At 46.1% G+C, this 22,473-nt stretch overlaps 2 protein-coding genes across 15 annotated transcripts in view; one reads left to right on the forward strand and one right to left on the reverse strand.

The window, feature by feature from the left end:
- Positions 1–11,592, forward strand: part of ZDHHC3 (zinc finger DHHC-type palmitoyltransferase 3) — a 60,652-nt gene extending 49,060 nt beyond the window's left edge. For 6 of the 12 annotated variants that reach the window (XM_054550909.2, XM_054550907.2, XM_063722541.1 and 3 more), the window contains one exon: positions 8,708–11,592. In XM_054550909.2, the coding sequence (XP_054406884.1) occupies positions 8,708–8,956 (249 nt within the window). In that variant the 3' untranslated portion in view covers positions 8,957–11,592. Of the gene's footprint in view, positions 1–27; positions 1,700–8,707 lie in introns of those variants that run through there. The other 6 variants (XM_054550923.2, XM_054550913.2, XM_054550917.2 and 3 more) reach the window with 1 other exon arrangement.
- A 1,439-nt stretch (positions 11,593–13,031) lies between these two features.
- The window catches only part of TGM4 (transglutaminase 4), a 39,731-nt gene continuing 30,289 nt past the window's right edge, over positions 13,032–22,473 (reverse strand). For 2 of the 3 annotated variants that reach the window (XM_054550489.2, XM_054550490.2), the window contains 5 exons: positions 19,809–20,060; positions 16,654–16,932; positions 15,892–16,061; positions 15,613–15,749; positions 13,032–13,272 (listed from right to left, as the gene is read on the reverse strand). In XM_054550489.2, coding sequence (XP_054406464.2) covers positions 13,131–13,272; positions 15,613–15,749; positions 15,892–16,061; positions 16,654–16,932; positions 19,809–20,060 — 980 coding nt within the window. In that variant the 3' untranslated portion in view covers positions 13,032–13,130. 3 annotated transcript variants of the gene reach the window in all.

A 22,473-nucleotide genomic window follows, 5' to 3' on the forward strand; every position in this document is an offset into this window, starting at 1 on the left:
TGAAAGTATGATTGTTCTTGTTTTCAGGGAATAGAACAATTGAAAAAGGAAGAGAGAAGATGGGCTAAAAAAACAAAATGGATGAACATGAAAGCCGTTTTTGGCCACCCCTTCTCTCTAGGCTGGGCCAGCCCCTTTGCCACGCCAGACCAAGGGAAGGCAGACCCGTACCAGTATGTGGTCTGAAGGACCCCGACCAGCATGGCCACTCAGACACAAGTCCACACCACAGCACTACCGTCCCATCCGTTCTCATGAATGTTTAAATCGAAAAAGCAAAACAACTACTCTTAAAACTTTTTTTATGTCTCAAAATGGCTGAGCATTGCAGAGAAAAAAAAAAAGTCCCCACATTTTATTTTTTAAAAACCATCCTTTCGATTTCTTTTGGTGACCGAAGCTGCTCTCTTTTCCTTTTAAAATCACTTCTCTGGCCTCTGGTTTCTCTGTGCTGTCTGTCTGGCATGACTAATATAGAGGGTGCTGTCTCGGGCTGTGCCCATTCTGCTAACTGAGTGACGTGACGCTGTGCGTGGATGGAATAGTCCCGACACCCTGCGGGGGATGCATGGGAAAGCCAGGAGGGCCCTGACCTCCCACTGCCCAGGAGGCAGTGGCGGGCTCCCCGATGGGACATAAAACCTCGCTGAAGACAGATGCTTACCCCTTGAGGCCTGAGAAGGGCAGGATCAGAAGGGACCTTGGCACAGCGACCTCCTCCCAAGTGGACACGGTTTGCCTGCTAACTCGCAAAGCAATTGCCTGCCTTGTACTTTATGGGCTTGGGGTGTGTAGAATGATTTTGCAGGGGAGTGGGGAGAGAAATGAAAGAGGTCTTATTTGTATTCTGAATCAGCAATTATATTCCCTGTGATTATTTGGAAGAGTGTGAAGGAAAGACGTTTTTCCAGTTCAAAATGCCTTATACAATCAAGAGGAAAAAAAATTACACAATTTCAGGCAAGCTACGTTTTCCTTTGTTACATCTGCTTCCTCTCTCACCACCCCATCTCCCTCTCTTCCCCAGCAAGATGTCAATTAAGCAGTGTGAATTCTGACTGCAATAGGCACCAGTGCCCAACACATACAGCCCAACCATCATCCCCTTCTCATTTTATAAACCTCAAAGTGGATTCACTTTCTGATAGTTAACCCCCATAAATGTGCACGTACCTGTGTCTTATCTATATTTTAACCTGGGAGACTGTTGTCCTGGCATGGAGATGACCATGATGCTGGGGTTACCTCACAGTCCCCACCCTTTCAAAGTTGACTTATGGCTATCCCATTGGCTAGAATCCACAGACACACCTAAGCCTGTGGCACTGGGACAGAATAGATTTTCCATTTGAGAGGCACTTCCTGTGTCAGTCTTGTTTGAAGGAGGTGGTGATGGTGGAGAGAGGTGAAGGAGGTAGGGAGTGCCTTCCAAGTGCAAAAATAACAAATATGATTATTGACCATCTGGGAATTCTCACACATTGATTTGTTTTTTAAGCAATTGCCAGAAACCCCCTTTTTTAGCTTTTGCTTGGGGTGGGGGTAGGAGATAAGGTTTATTCAATCCTGTCCTGGGTAGGGCGAAAGTTAATCTAGCCATGTGATTTTTCAGAAAAGTAAGTGGAACATGCTGCCACTTTTCAATTCTGTCAGTGCTTCCACACGGAAACAAAATGCAATAAAATTTTTCCAAAACCTGTTCTGATTTAGCTCTCTCTCGAGGTGTTACCCTTAGCGGGAGGCCAACTATCCACAATCTACTTGAGTTTTCTCTGGTTGGGTGTTTGTTTCATTGCTCCGTCTCTTGAATGAGGATACTTTATTTTTTTGGTTTTAAAATGCACTTATGGTCCCTCTCTTGAACCAGCTTGCCCCACCAGGCCTCTTTCCTTTGCTTTCTGCAGCCTGAATCAATTCCTTTGTGCTGATGGGATCTCCTAAGAGCTTTCCTGAGTCAGTTAACTTTACCTTGCCTCTACGGTGCTATTCATGTGATACGGGCAAGGCTGAGATGCTAAGATTAAAAAAAAAAAGAATGCTGTTTTAGATCAAGTTGATAGCATTTGTTTTCCATATGCTTTTTAAAAATTTTTTCTTAATATACAGTTCACTTAGGTGTATGAAGTGTGATTGTATTAAATAACTAGAGTGGGGCTGCAGCTGTGGCCCTCCGCTACGGGGAAGAGATTGGTAATACTCCATCTTCCAGGGCATTTTTTAAAGTGAGCCAGGTTAGCTCTTTTCCCCTGGCATTTCTCAGGAATGCAGTAGATAGTGCTGAAGATGCATTGACTTTTTTTTAGTCCTAAAAATAGAAACTCCTCCTTTAAAGCTGTGCATACTATGCTCATCTTTCCAATAGAGTAGGGTTCCTTCAGATATCCTATAGGATTCTGCCTCTGGTTTTGTATAGGCCTTGGCTAGAAAGAGTCAATGTTTCTGTGCTCTCAAACCAGTTGCTCTCAGAAGGTAGGAATACCCCAAGGTTCCTGGCATTTTTCCTATTTCATTTTTGTTCAGACTGATATTTTGCTGAGAGCACAATGACTGAGGAATGTAGCCATCGTTTGCAGGGTAGTGATTGATTCCCAGCCTGGCTTCCACACAGGAAGAGAAAGCATCTCTGAGCTCTCCTCAGTATTTCCGGATGTAATGAAAGAGGACATCTTTCTACACAAAGTCAGCCCCAACTTTTGGCTTGGGCACAGGAGTTCTGATAGTACTGTTTGGTGCACTCATGGGAAATTGAACCAGTCAGTCGTAGCCACAGTCTTTCAGAGCCTGGGCTCTGGGGAGTGGAAGTGAAAAATAAAGATGTGCCTTGTTGGATTAGGTGATCCCCAGCTTGCTTTCCTTCTGTCATCTCTGTCAGGTTTGTGTTCATAGCAACCAGACTGAATATGCAAAAGGCTTAGATCCAAGCAAATCTATAATCTATGCATATTTGCATGGACTTGGTAATATCATGTACACAAAACACATTTGGGTAGAAGTGCATGTGCTAAATCTCCTTTTAGTCCTACCATTTTGTCTTCTTCATACTGTACTTCCTCTTTTTTGTTTGAGACAAGGTCTTGCTCTGTCACCCAGGCTGGAATGCAGTGGCACAATTAGAGCTCACTGCAGCCTTGAACTCCTGGGCTCAGGTGATTCTTGTGCCTTGGCCTCCTGAATATCCAGGGCTACAGGCATGTACTACCATGCCTGGCTAATTTTGTTGTTTTTTAATAGAGTCAGGGTCTCACTGTGTTGCCCTAGCCAGTCTCAAATGCCTGGCCTCAAGCAATTTTCCCGCCTTAGCCTCCCAAAGCCCTGGGATTACAGGTGTGAGTCACTGGGCCCAGCCCTGTACTTGAAAAAGCCCCAAGTATTAGCTTTTGCTCATCTGGCTAGGCCACTTAAATAGTTAGAATCCACCATCCCCTAATGCAGAAACCATTTAGGTAGAGGTAAATTAACAAACATTTTAGGCCGGGCGCGGTGGCTCATGCCTGTAATCCCAGCACTTTGGGAGGCTGAGGCGGGAGGATCACGAGGTCAGGAGATTGAGATCATCCTGGCTAACACGGTGAAACCCTGTCTCTACTAAAAATATAAAAAAATTAGCCAGGCGTGGTGGCAGGCGTCTGTAGTCCCAGCTACTTGGGAGGCTGAGGCAGGAGAATGGCGTGAACCTGGGAGGTGGAGCTTGCAGTGAGCCGAGATCGCGCCACTGCACTCCAGCCTGGGCGACAGAGCGAGACTCCGTCTCAAAAAAAAAAAAAACAAACATTTTAAACACATATGTGAGGTTGGCGTTACACAGAAACTCCTCTCTGGGGGGGCTGGGATGGGCTTTCTCAGCCAGGCTAATGGGTTTTAAATTTCTCTCTTTTCAAGACTTGCAGTGCATCAGCTTAAAGGGTGAGCCAGCCAGTAGAGGGAAGGGGCCCCACCTAGAAGGTGCCCTTAAATATCAAAGAAATATGAAAAGAGAAAGATTTTGCTAGAATCCTCCTCAAAGGTGTTCTTGAGGTTGCCAGACCAGCAACATCAACATCAGCATCACCTGAGAACTTGTTAGAAATGCACATTCTTGGTCTCCACCCCAGGCTACCGAACCAGAAATTGAGCGGGGCCCAGCAGTCTGTGTCTTAACAGCCCTCCAGGTGATTCTGACTATCAAGTTTGAGAATCCAGTTGGGGCTTGCAGGGGTCCCCCCTCAGGTGGTCCCTGATGCCTGCTGGTGATATGGGTCCTGTGTGCTGCTGGGCTCAGCATAGTGCAGTCGAGGTGTGCTGATTGTGAGACAGGCACGTGTTCCCTCCACTGAGAAGCCACTGAGACCACCTTGCCTCATAAGCTGCGGCCTCCCCAACAAACAACTGCCAAGACATCAAAGAAAGTCTGTATGAAGCAGATCCAAATTATTAGCCTGCCCACCACTCCTTGTGCATCTCATCAGTGGAACCCATCTCTAGACCAAGGGCCCTCTGGGTGAAGAACCAGCCCGGAAGGGAAAGAGAGAAGAATAGAACCAAGGGACCTCCAGATGGGGAGCAGCAGCCGGTGAGTAGTCTAGAGCCAGGGGCATTGTAGCAGCCCGGATACATGACCTGAACACATCCTGACCTTTGCTTTCTACGTGTGGGTTTCAACACCCATGTGGCTTTTTCTTGTATTCTTTAAATACGTATCTGGCTTAGGATCACCTCATAGAAGAGAAAGAATTCACAGTGAAGCAGAAACAAGCCACTGACCAGCATACTCCCAACCTGAACCTTCTTTTTCTCACCCTCTCCCTCAAGTAAACATCTTGCTGACTTGAGCAGTGTGATTGCCGTAGCAAAGCAGAGTGGCCCCTAGGGATCCCACTCTGTTGAGCACACAGGAGGAGCTGATGAAGCTGATCCAAGGAGTGATGACAAGCGCTGCAGAGGGACGTTTGCCAAAAGCCTTCTGGGGGCCGCACGTGCTCTAACACGGACATAAGGCTGCCCTGAATTTCTGCAGCCGAGGCCATATAGTCTGGTGACCAAGTATTTGGGTCCTGGCTTCAGTCTTTGGTTGAAATGTCTGCTTGGCTACGTATTACCACACCTACTACCAAAATATGACCTTGAGCAGTAACGTCTTTAAGCCTCAGTTTTTTCATCTGAAAACGGGAATGATAACCTAAATCATAAAGTTAATGGAAGGATTAAATGAGGGTGATGAATAGGAATGTATAGTGTCTGGCCTGGTATGGCTTTATAAGTGTTAGCTATGTTAGAGCTGTGCTTTTCAAACCATTGGTCACAACCGTTCATGGTTTGCAACCAGCATGCTTTTCAAGAAAAATGTTTAATGCATTACATATTGCAGGATAAGTATTGTTTTATGAAGCTTAGGGAGTTGTGTGTATACGTGTTCTGGAATGCAACAGAAAAATGTTTCCTCTTGTGGGTTACAATATAGAGGTATGAAATCTCTGATGAGGAGAGAGAGTGTTATCTGGCCAGCTATGAAGAGACACATTTGCACAGGCTGCTCCCTGAGGCTCTGGCTTTCTACATCTGATGATACGGGGAGCAGGGAACAACCTGTTCTCGTTCTGTGGGGCTCAGCTGAGTCTGTTCTGCACAGACTCTTCCTTCCTCGGGAGCCTTAGTCCTAATACATTCATTTTGGAGTGTTGGTGAGTTTGTTCACAGATCACAGCTCATGTGTCACCCAGACTGACCTGGGCCAAAAGGCCCATTACACACCCTGCAAGAGCTGCTGGTGTCGACTGTGACCCCTTTACCAGGCATCAACCATTTTTGTTCGTTCTCTTGAACCTGAAGCTAGTATTACTAGTAAGCTAGTATCCTCTGCAAACCTCAAGCTTAAGAACTTTGCCTGCAGGATCCCTTTAAATCCACACAAAACTCAAAATTGAGTCCTACCAGGAAAAAGCAGCCCTCAGCCCATTTTTATACATCAGATTTGTTTGCAATATTTTCTTTCTAGACTCAAAAGTCAACACTCCCTGAACGTTTTTGTCCACTTTACTGCTGAAGACCTCTGGTAGACAGGCCAGGCTCTGTCTGGAATACTTTATGAGGTTGGTGAGGAGGTTGAGTATAATCCAAGAGTGCCTATCTGGGAGCATGTCACATGAATGGCAAATAATCATCCTGTGGGCTCTTGGCTTCATTCCCCTTCTCTCTGACTGAGCTCAGCCTGGGCACAGTGGTGATTTGCAGTAGAACTGGAAACATGTTGGGCAGAAAAAAAGACTAGTTCTGGTTCCAGTTCTGATACATAACAAGCTAGATGAGCCTTGGCCACCGTCATGGCCTCTTGGAACTTCTGCTTTTTCCCCATCTGCCAATCATCAATACTCATACCCACCCCCTCACAAGGAGGGTATAAAAACCTATGGTCATGGCTTTGAGTCCAAGTCAGTGTGGATGCAGCCAGTCTGTCATTTTTGGGTGTCTCCTCTGTAGCCGGGTCTGCCGTATGGTGATGTCCCAGCTCTCGTGCTGTGAAGTTAAAGCCTCTTTCTCGACAGGCTGCAGATGATCACCCAGGAAGAGAATGCAGAATGCCCAAAGCAAATCATATCAGCTGGTCACTGCTTCTGTGCCAAGAAGGGAGGCCTGGCGAGGGGCCAGTCAGGAAGCAGCATGGCATCACATGCTCATGACCCACATGAAGTTCCCTCTAGACTTGTGTCAACAAGATCCATTTTCTGAAACAGCTATTTTTGTTCTGATTATAAAAGTAACATTGGCTCATTGGTAAAACTTGGACTGTGTGAGAAGTCTACAGAAATAAATACAAATCATCTAGAATTCCATCCCCAAAAGTAACCACACAGACAAATGTTCTAATGTCATGTAAAACTATATTAAACCATCTTTTCTAGCTGCATAGTGTTATAGAATCATTTGCTTAACCATCATTATTGGGCATTTCTCATTTCCAGCTTTGCATTATTATAATTCAGTGTTCAAGTTTGTATTGCATAAATCTTTGTCTCAGATTATTGATTATTTTTAAACTTTTTGTGAAATAACTTCAGACTTACAAAAATGTGACAAAAACAGTACAAAGAGTTCCCATGTACCCTTCAGTCAGTCTCACAAAGGTAAACGTTTTATACAACCATAATACAAATATAAAACCCTAGACATTGGCAACACCATACCCTTAACTAATGAATGTACCTTATTCACATTTCTCCAGTTGTCCCATTAACACCCTTTTCTGTTCCAGGATCCCACACTGCATCATTTGCGATGTCTCCTTAGTCTCCTCCAGTTTGTGATAGTTCCTCGGTCTTCCTTTGTCTTTCATGACCTTGACCCTTTTTAAAAATTGAGGTGAAATTCCTGTAACACAAAATTAGCCATTTTAAAGTGTACATTTAATGCAGTCACAATGTTTTGTAACCACCAGGTCTATCTGGTTCCAAAATCTTTTCATCAGTCTTTGACCCTTTTGAAGATTGTAGGGCAGGTATTCTGTAGGCTGTCCTTCAGATTGTGTTTTTGATGTTTTTCTCTTGATTAGATTGAGGTTAGGTATTTGGAGCAGTAGCACTGCTGAAGCAATGTGTCCTCGTTGCACCGTATCAGGAGGCACATGGTGTTGATACCTTTCATTATTGTGATGTTAACTTTGATCATTGGGTGAAGGTGGTACATGCAATGTTTCTTCCCTGCTATTAAGGTACTGTTTTTCCCTTTGTAATTGATAAGTATCTTATGAGGATATACTTTTGAGATCTGATTTTTTTAACTTAGAATTTATTCAAAAGTCAAGAATCTTAAATCTCTGAGATGGCGTGGGAAGAAAAAGTGCTAGATACACAGAGATCTTTCTTGAGTCATGTGAATGAGCAGTGCCCAAGCCCAGCAAACCCACAGCAAATTCCCTTGGCTTCCAGAAGAGATGGAGAAAGCAGTGCCCCCAGTGGAGGGTCAAAGGCCTCTGTGCGGGGTGTTGTGGGCCTGGAGAGCTGGCCTGGCCATGTCTTTACCTCCTCTGGGCATCTCCCCACCCCAACACCCTTTCTGTGGCGTGGCGGCTGAGTTGCAGCCGACACCCAGAGGCAGGTGAGTTGACAGCTTGGAAGAGGCTGCAGGGTGGATCTGCTGCATGAGCAGGCCTGAGCCCAGCCTTACCTCCCCACAGTGGTCCTATGTGCCCTCCGGCTGCCTACTGCATGTTGGCACTTGCTGTACGAGCACCCGCTTCTTCACCTTGCATGCTGTTTGTGTCCTGCACTCTCTCCTTAACCCCATTGTCCTTCTGCTGTGTTTGCAGCCCCTATCTACCCTGGTGGGAGTGGCCAAAAATATTTTGGAGGGGGTCACCAGTTTGTAGTGGCCTCAGAGGATGTGTGGTCCCTCTTATGCCTCAGCCACTCATCAGCCTAGCCCCTGCCCATCATCTGGCATTGCACTTGTGGAAGGAAAGAAGGGGAGGGCTGGGTGGTGGGTGGAGAACACGTCAGTCCACCAGGCAGGCCCTGCTTGCTGTGTTCCTCCATGCTGCTGTCCACCCACGCCCCAGCAGTCCTCCGAGGGACCTCCCGGGGCTGACCTGGGCCACAAGAGACTGCCCTCTCAGACCCCATCTTACCCATGCTGTGGATGCCCCCCTGCCACTGCTATGCTATAGCTGGGGGTGTGTATGTGAGCTGTACAGCCCAGCACGACGCTGACGATGTTCTTCATCCCCTTCTCCCTCCAGGGCATTGAGCGCCTCAAACGAAAGAACCAGCCCAGGGAGCACACGGGGAGCTGGCAGTCAGTAAAGGAGACCTTTGGTGGGGACTTCTCCCTGAACTGGTTCAACCCCTTCTCCAGACCGTGTCAGCCAGAGATCCCCAGTGACAAAGACATGGTGCGGCAGGTGACATCGCTGTCAGACACCGAAACAATGGAGGATCCATCAGAGGAGACAAAGGACGAGGACTCTGTGGAGGTGACAGATGAATAGATGCTGCTGTGGGGAGAGAAGCTAACACTAAAAAGTGCTGTCAACCTTCGTCCTGGGGTTTTGGCTAAAGGGGCTCATGGGCATGGTGCGCTCCCAGCACCCCCAGCGCTTCCCTGAGCCACTCACTTGGCCTTGCCATTTCCTGTAACCCCCTCCTTCCTCTCTCCATGTTGGGCCAGGTCTGGGGGTCGGGAGTAGGCTGGGGACATCAGAGGAGGATGGGGGCTTTCTCAGCGTTCATCTAAGAAGAGTCTGCACTGAGAGGACTCATCAAGAACCATTCTCCAAGACTGGGTGGCTTTCACATTCTCCGCCCAGCAAAGGGAGCTTTTGAACAGGGCATCCCAGGGGCAGAAAAGAGCTTGCCTTTGGCTTTCCCCAGGATTTCTGTCTTCTCTTGGGAAGGCTGGGGCCCTGGCTCCTGGCTTTGAGAAGTAAGGTTGTGACAGAAGGACCGGGCAGGGCTTGCCTTGGGGACCTGGGTTGGGACACTGACATCAGGGGAGACTAGCCTGGAAAGACTGCAGAGCTGCCAGCCACTCCCTGGAAAGGGCTTCCCCATGCTGCCTGCCGAAATTAGGAGGTAGAGGTGGCTGCCACATCTACCTGCAAGGGCCAGGCATGGTTCAAAGAGGACCCCGCATTAAGCTCTACACACACATGTGCAGGACATGCCCAGCATGGACAGGGCCAGAGTTAAGACAGTAGCACCGAAAATGAGCCCCCATTCCACAGACACTGGAGTCTTCACTGAGCGAGACAGCTGGGAGCTGTCCTGCCTGTGGCTACATATCTAGTCATTCACAGATGTGGATACGGGAAGGACCTCTTTGGAGCTACTGGGGACTCTCTAACCACTCCCATGAGAACTTAATTGAATGTTACCTCTTGGAGGAAGTCTAATAACACATGTAGGTAGAACTGACCATAAACCCTGCTTGTATGTTTGAGGCCAGTTCTCCCAAATTGGTGCCCATCTTGTCTCTCTGAAAAGATGGGTGATGGCCAGGGCCTGCTGATTGATGAATCAGATGAATCAGGAAGATAGACAAACACACACACACACACATCCTACCAGGATGAGTCTGCCCTCTATTCACCCCATTTGAAGCCTGTGGTGTCTATGACCACTGCTGAAGGTCTGAGCAGCATTCTGGTGCTCCTAAACCCCATTCCAGTGGTTGCTGAAGTAGCATCTTCTGCACAAAGCCCAACAGAAGGGTTCTTATCCCCGTTTGGTATAAGAAGTGGATTCACCACCCACTCCCTCCACGTGCCTTTGTTCCTCTCTTTGGCCCATTTCCCCAGCGTCTGCTGGTGTCAGGATTGGCAGGGGCACAGGCACTCAGCAGAGCATGCCCCTGCAAGGCCTCAGTGTCAGGGCCCCCCTTCTAGCTCCAGGCAAAAGGGCATGAGTCCTGGCCTCAAGGGGCCTGTGGCTGCAGTTCAGAGGAGAAGAAGGTCAGTGTTTGGAGGTGCAGCCTCAGGACGCTGAGAAAGGAAGCTGGCAACCATGAGAAAGAAAGCCAAGCAGCATCCTGGTTCTTGGACAGCATCTTTGGACACTCTTTGAAGGGTGACGATCCTGCCAGAGACCGTCTCTCTACAACTGATGACCCACTAGGGCCTGGGGTTAATTGCTCAAAGGGCCCAGTGTTCACAAAGCCACCTCTGCCCTAACCTTTGCCGGAGCTCTCCAAGTATGACCCATGAGAGGGGTGATGGTGGGATTCTAACATCAACAGAGCAACCAGAAAGACATTGGGCCTCCCACACTCAGGCTGCAGGCCCACTTTCTTGGTCCTTATCAGCTTTAATATTTATTAATGACAACACAGGAGCCCGAGTCAGCTGTAAAGGCCATCAACTTGCAATCTGGACAGGAAGTTGACGCTCACCACTTTGGGTAAGAGCTGCTCTGACTGTAGGGCCCCTTATTTGTTGTCCTAACCCAGAAGCAGCTCTGGGCTGCCAGGATGATGGATGGAATACCAAAGAGTTCACACTAGGGAGGAAGCAATGCCTGCCCCCTGGAGTCTCCTAGGGGGCAGCAGTTAGAATAAGGGAAGAGGATTTGCTGGTCACTGTTCGCTGACATGGGTCTCTGTGGTGAGTTCAGGCCTGAGGACAGGGGTGTCTGCAAAACCACATGGCCCTTGAGAAATGTCCTTGCACATTGGGCTTCAAACTCCTCTTCTAGGGATCCATCTTGGCCTGAAAGCAGAGGTACAACACCAGCCCCAAAGACAATTCTGTTTTCAGATTGGTTGCTCTGGAAAGGAAGGCTGGGGTGAGGGGGCATTTTACCTGCACAGAGGCTGACCTTGCCTCCCCTCATCACTGACCCCATCTCCAAGGTAGACCTCAGCCGTGTCAGTCCCTGTTCTGGGAGGTGGTGGGCTGGGCCACAGCCAGGGTTATGTAGGTAATTAACCTGTCCAACCCTGAGCCTTGCCTCCCCACACCAGCGACACAGTGGTCTCTCTGTGGTGACCGTCACAGCATAACATTCTGCTTAGCCTCAAACTGAAAGCATTGCAACTGATGTCAAAACCAGATGAGATCTTACAGGGAGAGAGATTGGGTGCAATTTGCCTCTTTCTTTGAATAAAAAGCTCTTTGCTCACCCTCAGTGACTGGAGTCTCCTGTTTTAATTAAGAGATCCCAGCTCAAAGCCTTGGGTAGTGTCCTTCCTCATGGGCCACCCTAAAGGCACCTCTAGGAAAGCTACTTTTCTTCCATTCCCAGTGTGGGAGACAAGTGAGTGTCATACAGCACCACACAGTGGCCATGCCCGGCTATATCACCTCTTGGGATCGGACACTGCTGTGGAGTGACTGACCAAACTCTTCTGTTTGTGTCACCACCCTTGTGGTATTTCCAGCAGAAGGAACAGTAACCTTTCCTTCAATAAACATTTATTGAACACCTACTGTATGCCAGGGAGGTGGGCAACTGGGGCAAGGGTGACCAGGATTGAGGTTTTTTTCACTTGGACAACTGGAAAGGCAGAGGATGACAGGCATCCCACCCATGACTCTCCTGTGAATTAGACACAAAATAACCCTCCTTCAAACTACGTGCCTTTGCCAGGGTGTGTATCCAGTTGGGGTGACAGCCTTTGAGAGAGGAGTTGGATGTACTGAACAGACAATAAAGAAGCCAACTCCTCAGAGCACTTTGCCTGGGGAGGTCAAAGGATGCCACAGCTCCCCAAGTGACCGCATAAACCCCCAGCACAGGATACTTTAAGAAGCTTACTGGCATAAAGAAAAAAGGACTCAGGGACCACAGAGTTTTCTTGAAGTAGAGTTTAATGTAAAGCATATTGATCATTTGAGCAAATCTCTGGAGGGCAGAACAAGAAGGAGCAGGCTTCAGTTAACAGAAGCAGCCTTGAGTGAGTTGCCAGGATGGTGGATGGAATACCAAAGAGTTCACACCAGGGAGGAAGCAATGCCTTCTGCCTGGAGTCTCCTAAGGGGCAGCAGTTAGAATAAGGGAAGAGGATTTGCTGGTCACTGTTTGGTGACATGGGTCTGTATGGTGAGTTCAGGCCTGAGGACAGGGGTGACTGCAAAACCACATGGCCCTTGAGAAATGTCCTTGCAGATTGGGCTTCAAACTGCTTGGAGCACCAGGAGAGGGACTTCCTGGATTTCAGGGATAGAGAGAGGAGAATGGAGGCAATAGGAGGCGAATGCACTTCTAGCAGGCCCATCCCAGTGCTGAGAGAGCACTCCAGTTGACAGGTGCCTTCAGGGCTGGCGAACCCATGGCCTGAAGATATGGCAGCTTCTCAAGGGTCGTCAGCAGGTGGCAGGGCTGGGCTGCCCATAGTCTGCTGCTCCAGGGAGAGAATCTGTGGCTTTGAAGTCTATGGATTTGAATTGAGACAATGGTGGCCCTGATTTTTGAGGCCATGACTCAGGAAAGGGATGGGATTCTGTGGCCTAGGCTGGTGTTTCTAACTGTAAAAGAGGTGACCCTGTGATAGCACAGGACCTGGCCTTGTGGGTCTGGCTGCTTATGGTTGTGTTGGCCTTTTTGACCTGCTGGCTCTTGAATCTGCCCTCATATAAGTCATCAAATTTAATCATCCATAATCTGAAAGCTAAGCACAAAGTAGGAAATGCTGAAATCTCAACTAAGGCTCCCCAGCATCAGACAAGGCTACTTGGTGATGAGAACAATCTTCTGAGCATTAATCTCTTTCACTTGTTTGGAACTTAACTTGACGATAAATTTCTTGGGTCCAGTTTTTATTGGGGTGCATTTTATTTGGGATTGGATGGTCTCACCAGGCTGCACCGTCCTGGAAAATTCAAAGACATATGGACATACAATCAGCCAAGGATGTTATGGGAAGAGGGAGAAGATGAGTTGGGTGAGAAGCCAGGAAGCTGAGCCTTAGCTCAGCCTCTTTGAAAAGTCCTGGCCATTCCAGGTCATGGCACAGTGTACCTGCACCCTGGGTGCTGCTATCAGTTTTCTCAGATGTAAAGCAAGATGGTTGAACCAGCTGGTTTCCAGATGCTCTTCCAACTCTGACATTTCACAAATCTTCCCTGGAGTCTTGCCTGACTTTACTACAGATGTTCTTGTTTCATGGGTATTAGCAACAGTTATCTATTACATGAAATCTAAGAGGAACATGTATTTTATGTTGAATCCACATGCAAGGAATTGGCTAGCCCCTCACTACTCAAAGTGTGTTCTGGGGCTCAGCAATACTAGCTGAGCTTGTAGGAAACACAGAATCTGAGGCTCCACCCTAAACCTGCTGAATCAGAATCTACACTGTAACAATACTCCCCAGGTAATTTGTGTGCACATTAAAATGTGATAAATCCTGGTCTAAGGAAAATAGGAGTCTATTCATTTTTACTTGGAAGATTCAGACATCCTGTAAGAAACAGACCATCAGAAACCTCTCAGAAACAAAACATTAGAGTTCAGTAAAGTTTTTTGCTGGATATATCAGCATGCCAAAAATCAATTTCCATATAGTCCAGCAAACAATTAGAAAATATAATGAAAAATATTCCATTCATAAAAGCTATAATATTGATGCATCTTGGAATTAACCCAAATAATAATGTGCAAGTGGTATATAAAAAAAAATATAGCTTTTCTAAAGGTGATAAAAAAGACTTGAAAAAAATGGGAAAATCTCATATTCCTAGATGGCAAGACACAATATTGTCATTTGGCATAATTCTCCCCCAAATAAATAGGTAAATTCAATGCAGTATCAATCTAAATCCCAGCTGTTTTAAAATTATATGACAAGATGATTCTAAAAGTTCTATAGACAAAAATGGGGGGGGGATTTGCCTAATACATATCAATATGTAGATATGATAATCATATAAAATTATTATAGGACTACAATAATTTAAGTGGTATGATGTTATATTAGAAGAAGACAAATGAAATAGCAAATTAAAGAGTCCAGAGACCCAGATATATATGGGAATTGACAGCATAATAAAGGCAGTGCTACAAATAAAGGCAATAATAAAATTATTATAGGACTACAATAATTTAAGTGGTATGATGTTATATTAGAAGAAGACAAATGAAATAGCAAATTAAAGAGTCCAGAGACCCAGATATATATGGGAATTGACAGCATAATAAAGGCAGTGCTACAAAGTACTAGGAAAACCACAGACAAAGTTGGAGCTCCACATCACTCCACACCCAAAAAAAATTCCAGATAAATACCTAATTGTGTAAATAAAGCTGGAAATTCTAGAAAAAGCATAAGAGAATATTTCTATGCACCTAGGATGATATGAAATTCAGTATCCGTAAAGGAAAAGATTGAAAAATTTGACTACATTAAAATTTAAAAGTTCTTCTGGTGAAAGACATCTTAGTGTTTAAAAAAATACAAACTGTTCAGCCGGGCATGATGACCCAGCACTTTGGGAGGCACTTTGGGAGCACTTTGGGAGGCACTTTGCGGGCAGATCACCTGAGGTCAGGAGTTCAAGACCAGGCTGGCCAATATGGGGAAACCCCCTCTCTACTAAAAATACAAAAATTAGCTGGGTGTGGTGACATATGCCTGTAATCCCAGCTACTCAGGAGGCCAAGGCAGGAGAATCACTTGAACCTGATGGATGGAGGTTGCAGTGAGCCAAGATCGTGTCACTGCACTCCAGCCTGGGCAACAAAGTAAGACTCCATCTCAAAATAAATAAATTAAAAATTAAATTTAAAAAATTAAATACAAAATTGCTATAAAAAATTCACAGCACATAACACTCTTTACTGTGTAAAGACTCCATACTAATATGAAAAAATAAATGACTCAGTAGAAAAATGGACAAAAGTTAGGAACAGGCAATTCACAGGAGAGAGTCAATTAATGTAAGAAATATTCAATCTCACAAATAATCGGAGATGCAAAGTAAAGCAATGAGATTACTTAACTACTAGATTGGCAAGAATCAAAAAGATCTGTCAGTAGAGCATAAATTGATGCAATCTTTTCTAAAAGTAATTTGGCACTAGCAAAATGTATCTACGTTTTGACCCTATGACCCCCATACTGGGAATTCACTTCTCAGGAATATGCACACATGTGCAGGATACATGTCTAGAAGTATATTTCTATTTGTAAGAATACCTCAGGCAGACTCACCCATGGTCAGAGGTCTGTAGTGAGGAGATGCCCAGGCTTTCCAAAGAGAACTTGACGTCAGTCAAAGGGATGGCCAGGGTATTCTTGAAGATACAATTGCAGACAAGTAGCTGGCCAATTCTGCCTGTGTTAGGCAACTGTAGTAGGGTGGGGAGGAGAGATGGGGAGAAAAGATATGCATGAGCCAACCAAGGACCCTCAGGGTTCTTAGGGGCCCCGTCACACTCCATGGCCAACTTCCAGGCAGAAGGAGCCCTTTATGGCCTGCAGGAAGCTCACCTCTATAGAGAACTCAGGGTACTGAAAAGACATGAATACTTCAGAGGCCATGATTTCGTTAGACTCCACAATTTCCGCAATGATGAAACCTCTGATAACTGGTTCATCATCTAATATAGCCAGGCTGTTGATGTAGGTCTTGGAGTCCAAGGTCAGAGTCACTTCTGATACTGCCAAAGAGTCAGGGTGGAGGGGAGAGGTCATTCATCATAGCCCCCCAGTATGAGTTTTCCTCATCAAGCACAGAATTAGATTAAATTTGTGTGAATTGAACTGGATAACTTTGGACATGTCCCATACTCTCTAGAAAACAAGACGTTGGGCTCAAGATGCAATAATAATTGGCCAAGTTCTCCAAGCTTACATCCTGAGTCCATGACAGACATTACCGGTTGTCATCAGGACATCCCAGTTGTTCCCAACACTGTGCCTTGGGTACTCATAATCATTGATCTGACTGGGCATCTGAGATTAAAATTTCTGCCACCATAGAAGACTTCTCATGACACTTTCAGCACCCCTAATTCATAACTCTACAATAGACCCAGGCTCCTAGTTCAGTGGTCTCTTTGGCCCACTTTTCTTCTGTGGCTGGCTTTCTTGCGACTACCAAGGGGTAGGTGCTCAATAAATATTTGTTTGTGTTAACTCACACACAAAAATTTGTCAATGTATGGAAGTTGTCCACAGAGGAAAAGAGGGATTTCAGATTGTGGGGACCCTGAGCTCACTTGAGGCCTCTCCTCCCTTTGGTTCTGGTACCTTGACCTTGGATCTGTGAGGTCTTATTGAGGTCACACAGTTTTGCCACCTTCTTGCCAGTGTACAACTGTAGTTCAAAGGAGCCCGAGATGTTGACATTCTGTAGGGCAGCGGTCTTCCTTTTGAGAATCACAGTGAAATTAACAGGGTTTCCCAGCAGCACATCATCTGACTGTACCGACATGTGCAGAAAGTTCTCTTTTACAGGTCGTCTGTGCTCCCTCTCAGAACTGAGAAGGAGGAAGGCATGATCCATGACCTGCCTCTCCTCAGAGGAGCCTGAAAGAGACACAAAGGCAGCTTCCTTCGGGTGCTCCTTCAAGGACCAAATGTCCCAACCACCCCTGTGGCAGAAGAAGCCCATCTGCATGGCCAGGACTCCAGAGATATCCCTGGAGCCCATGAGCTATAGATTCACACAGAGGAGCACTCAAATCCCCATTCCTAAGCAATAGCACATTCTGACATCAGTGGGAATGGCAGAATAAAGACCTCCAAAAATCTGCTTCTCCATAAAAGCAATGAGAACATTGGCAAAAATTATCAAATCAACTTTTTCAGAACTCTTGAAATTAACTAAAGGCTTATAATAATCTAAGGAGCATTTATTCAAGAAAAACAGCACAATCTCAATAAGAATAGTTTTGTGGCATTCTGATTCCCATCTCCCCTTCTTTCCAGCTCCACAGTAGACTCAAAAACCACAGCACCAAATCAGTGAAAACCAGCAGGCTAGCCACCTCTGGAGGGGACAGAATGGTTTTGGAGTTCCCGTAAAAGCTCCACTACCAGAGAATTGTTGTTAATTGACCTAAGGGCGATTCCCTGGAAACCCTCATTCACAGAGTTTGTCTTCATTGACCTGACTCAGAGCTCCCTCATTACCAACAGCCTTTTCCCTGGAGCATTTGTTAAGACAAACAACCTGCAGCCATTGCTTACAATTGCAGTTTCCTAAGGCAACAAGGAAAAGAAGGGAGTTGAGGGGAAAAGAAGCCGACCAAAAATCTTAAAAGGAAAAGCTGAGGGACAAAATGTCCATAGGGGCTTTGAAAAGCTCAGACAGATTCCTGGAAATCTAGAAGGTCTGAGAAAGATTTGATAAGGCTTTCACCTGTAACTGACCTTGAGGCTCAAGCAAGAAGTGAAGGCAGAATTGTAAATTGCCTGCCAGAGCATTGAAATGTACCCTAACTTGTACACAGAGCCCCTTGCCAAAGGCTAGGAGTCTTAATGATTCAAGGAATTTAAAGCAATATCCATCTAATCATTAGCTGACCATTCAGCAAACTGAGCAGAGAATTCAGTGGTCACGGACAAGAAAGATTACAGACTTTCTGGAATTATATCAGGGAAGTCATTAAACAAATAGCAACCACAAAAGCAACCCTGGGATGGGGGACAGGATCTGATTTCCAGAGTTGCCATATTATGTTCTTTAAAATGTCCAATTTTTAACAAAAAACTACAAGACATGCAAACAAACTATAGGCCATACATGGTGGTGCGGGGGTGGCAGGGGAGGAACATGGAAACAGTCAATAAAAACTGTCCCTAAGGAAGCCCTGACATTGAACCTACTAGACAAAGACTTTAAATCAGCTATTTTAAATATATTCAAAGAACTAAAAAAAAGGTGTGAGAACAAATGGCTTGCCAAATAGAGAATATCGAGAGAGATTAAAATTATTTTTAAAAAAGAACCAAATATAAATTCTGGAGTTGAAAAGTACAATAATAGCAGATTAGAGCTTGCAGGAAAATCAGCAAACTTGAAGACAGGTCATAAGATTATCTAGTCTGAGAGACAGAAAGGAAAAACAATAAGGAAGAGTGAACAGAGCCTCAGAGACCTGAGGGACACCATCAAGTGTAGCAGTTGACAGACACCACTGGTCTCCCTCTCTATCCTTTCCCTCCCTCCCTGATACTTCTGTCACCCTGCCAAAAACAAAAAAAAAAAAACAAAAAAAAAAACGACTCCTGACCTAATTGCTTTTAATCAAGTTTGCTCATTTTCAACACAACCCTGAGGATAAGATTTTATTTCAGAGATAGCAGCTGTAAGACAGGAATTTCTGAGCTTGGTTAGAAAGCTCTCCATCCACATCCATTCTGAACACAAAGAGACTTCAAAGTGGAGAGCTCCAGTTTGTCCTGAGCTGCCTTGGTAGCCATCACTTGCTCCATTTATATGGAAGAAATATTTACTGCAGGCTTACCTTGTGCAAGGTTTTACACAAGCTCACAATCAACCCAGGGGTCCAAACTGACCTGCTTGTAACTATACTGCAATGGAGGGTGGGAAAAGCCCCAGCTGCATGGGTACCATCTGCCATCCCATAGCACAGCAAATTGCTCCCTCGTCTATGAGTCCTTACGATTTCCTGCCTTCCTCTTAATCACATCCCATCTTCGGTTTGCCCCTGTCTGGACTCTTGCACCCTTTGAGGATGCTATATGGAGTTGTCTTCCTTTCCCTACCACGTGGTACAGGAACCACAGCCAATGGGCCACATGGGAAATACATATCTGTCAGACTGAGGAACATCAAGAACAGAGGCAGCGTATGAGCCTGCGGATAGCAGAGATTGCAAAGGAGACAGTTCAGGTAGGGAAAGCATAAGCAGAGGTTTGGCCAGGGGTGAAAGTAGCCAGCATTTTCAGGTAACAGTAGGCAGCATGGCTAGGGGATGAACTTAAGCTCAGGAAGGGAGCCAGAGGCCAGCTCTGCAGGGGCCAGAAAGCCAGGCTGAGAAGATGTCTAATTTGCTGGGCACTGGGGAGCATGGACAGTCTTAGCAAGGTGAATGAGCTGGTCAAACAATGCAAAGGCCTCAATTAGGATTTGTGTTTTTTTGTTTGTTTGTTTGTTTGAGACAGGGTCTTGCTCTGTCACCCAGGCTGGAGTGCAGTGGCATGGTCATAGCTCACAGCAACCTCAACCTCCCTGGCTCAAGCAGTCCTCCCGCCTTAGCCTTCTGAGTAGCTGGGACCACAGGCACATGCCACCACACCCAGCTAATTTTTTTTTTTTTTTTTTTGGTAGGGATGGGGTTTCACCATGTTGCCCAGGCCCACCCCCAATCTTGACTATTTTCATGTTCTGGGTGACTCAGGGGCTGAGTTAGAAGGAGCCCTGTGATGCCAGCCACCTTCTGAATACTTGTACTCGTAGGTGATATCTCTCCGCCTGTCTTGGCCCACTGCCTTGGTGCTGATGTTTTTCCCGATGCTTGTGGTCTCCATTGAAATTATGTGTAACTCCTCCTGCCCATTCACCATCTTCACCAGCCAGATGAGCCTGTCACCATTCACTTCTGAGAAGACGAATCTGGTGTCATAGACAATAAAGATGTCGCCTTTGCGGATGGCAGTCAGTGGTGATGGCCCACAGCAGAAGACACCTGAGGGGAAGCCAGGGGTGGTCACTCTCAGTGAGATTCCCCAGCCCACCCAGCCTGGACCCAGTGGCAGCAATGATTCCCAAACTCAAACAGGACTGGCAAGCAAACTTTGCCCAAGAAGCATCTGGGTACTCATTTCCTAGGCCGTCCTTAACTATTCTGAAAAGAGGGGCACATCTCAGCTTTGACTTGAAGAGTGTCAGGAATCCTCTGTCCCAGTAATAGGAAGTCACGCTGCCTATTAAACTCATCCCAGCACATCAGTCCCCAGTGGAGCACAGAGACACACAATCTGGATCTGATTCCTGGCATCACGCCTTGGAGCTATGTGACCTTGTGCAAGTCACTTCAGCCCTCTGTGGCTCCATTTCCTAGAAAACTGGGAATAAAAACAGCACTTACCTCCTAAGGCTATTGCGAAGATTAAATTAAATAATCCAGGCAAAGTACTTAGCCCTGTGCCTAAAACAAATGCAAACTGTTGCTATGGATCTGGGCTAATAAGAACATTTCCATTCTAAGAGCTGTCTTTTTATTTATTTATTTATTTTTCATTTTTGTTAAGAGCTGTCTTTTTATTTCCAGCATGGGGATAGAGAGTTCCCCTTATTAGTCATTGACAACTTAGTGAGAATTAGTCTCTTGGCTGATAGTTCCTCAGTAGTAGCTTTGGTTTTTACATACCCTTGTATTCTGGGCATTGGGCTTTCTGCTTCCATTATTTTTATTTAATCCTCAACACACAGGTTCCTCTCCCTTGCCTCTTTAAGGCAGCCAAACCTGTGAATTCAGTGTTTTGGAGGACTAGGACTCAGGAGAACTGGTCTCCTAATCTAATACTGGTTCTTCTCCTAACTTGTTGACTGACCTTGGGCATCTCCATCCTCCCTCTCTGGCCTTATCTATAAAGTGAGCAGGTTAGGTGGGCTTTTAAGGCCCCTTTTCTGGCCAGGGAACAGGACTTCCTCTGCCTCTCAGGCAGATAGTGGCACTGGGCTACTCACTGCCTGGTTGCCATGGTACTGTCCCATCTCAGCAAATGCTACTTAGACTCCCTGGATGGAAAGAGCCCTCAACACTGCCCTGCTGAGAATCTTCCTGCAGAGTATAGGGGGGTGTGGGCATATCGTCTGCTCCTCCCACTTCTGGGGGTCACCTCCTACCACCCTCACCCCTATTATAAGGGCAATGCCTTATCTTTGGAGAAACGTGGAGGCTGTTTTCACTTTTAACAGCATTTTTTGCCTTCAGGGCCATGTGGGCTCACATTGCAGCTAGAGGAATCAGGAGTCCCACACTGAGGGGTGGAGCCCACAAAGTATGTTTAAATTGCAACCTGAATGCCTTTGGGGATCTGCATGCTCGTATCTCTAGTTCCCCACCTTCCCAAGTAGACAGCCCTGTTCACTCTCTGGCCCTGTGGGCAGATGAATTTGCTATCCTTGGGATGAGGTTCACAGCCAAACTAAGACTTATTCCTAGAAGAACCTTGAGAGACATCTACTTCAGGGGCTGCAGGAATGAGGCAGAGGTGTCAGGCAGGGGCCGGCTGGTCCCTGGGCACACTTCAGCTGGAGTAGTTCTGCTTTACATTATGAGGTGGCACACGAAGTTTCCTTCTGAGCAGTCGGACTGCTTTTTTCAAAAAAAAAAAAAAGGTTTGAGGCTGGGTGCGGTGGTTCACACCTGTAATCCCAGCACTTTGGGAGGCTGAGACAGGCAGATCACCTGAGGTCAGGTGGTCGAGACAAGCCTGGCCAATATGGTGAAACCCTGTCTCTACTAAAAATACAAAAAATTAGTCAGGCATAGTGGCAGGCACCTGTAATCCCAGCTACTCGGGAGGCTGAGGCCAGAGAATCACTTGAACCCGGGAGGCAGAGGTTGCAGTGAGCCAAGATTGCACCATTGCACTCCAGCCTGGGTAACAAGAGTGAAACTCCATCTCTAAATAAATAAATAAATAAAGGCCAGGCACAGTGGCTCATGCTTGTAATCCCAACACTTTGGGAAGCCAAAGCAGGTGGAGCACCTGAGGTCAGGAGTTCGAGACCAGCCTGACCAATATGGCAAAGCCTTGTCTCTACTAAAAATATAAAAATTAGCCAGGCATGGTGGTATGCGCCTATAGTCCCAGCTACTCGGGAGACTGAGACAGGAAAATTGCTTGAACCTGGGAGGCAGAGGTTGCAGTGAACCGAGATTACACCACTGCACTCCAGCCTGGGCAACAGAGTGAGATTCTGTCTCAAAATAAATAAATAAATAATTTTTAAAAATTTGAGAACTATTGAGCTAATCTATTTTCCCTTTACTGGACTGACTTTGTCTTTAGTACTAGGACTCACAATTTAAAATAAAGATAACTTGATTCCACAGATTTTCCAAGTAACCTCAGACCAACCCCGTGCCT

The sequence above is a fragment of the Pongo abelii genome, chromosome 2 (genome assembly GCF_028885655.2).
Source record: "Pongo abelii isolate AG06213 chromosome 2, NHGRI_mPonAbe1-v2.0_pri, whole genome shotgun sequence".
NCBI classification, from domain to species: Eukaryota; Metazoa; Chordata; class Mammalia; order Primates; family Hominidae; genus Pongo; species Pongo abelii.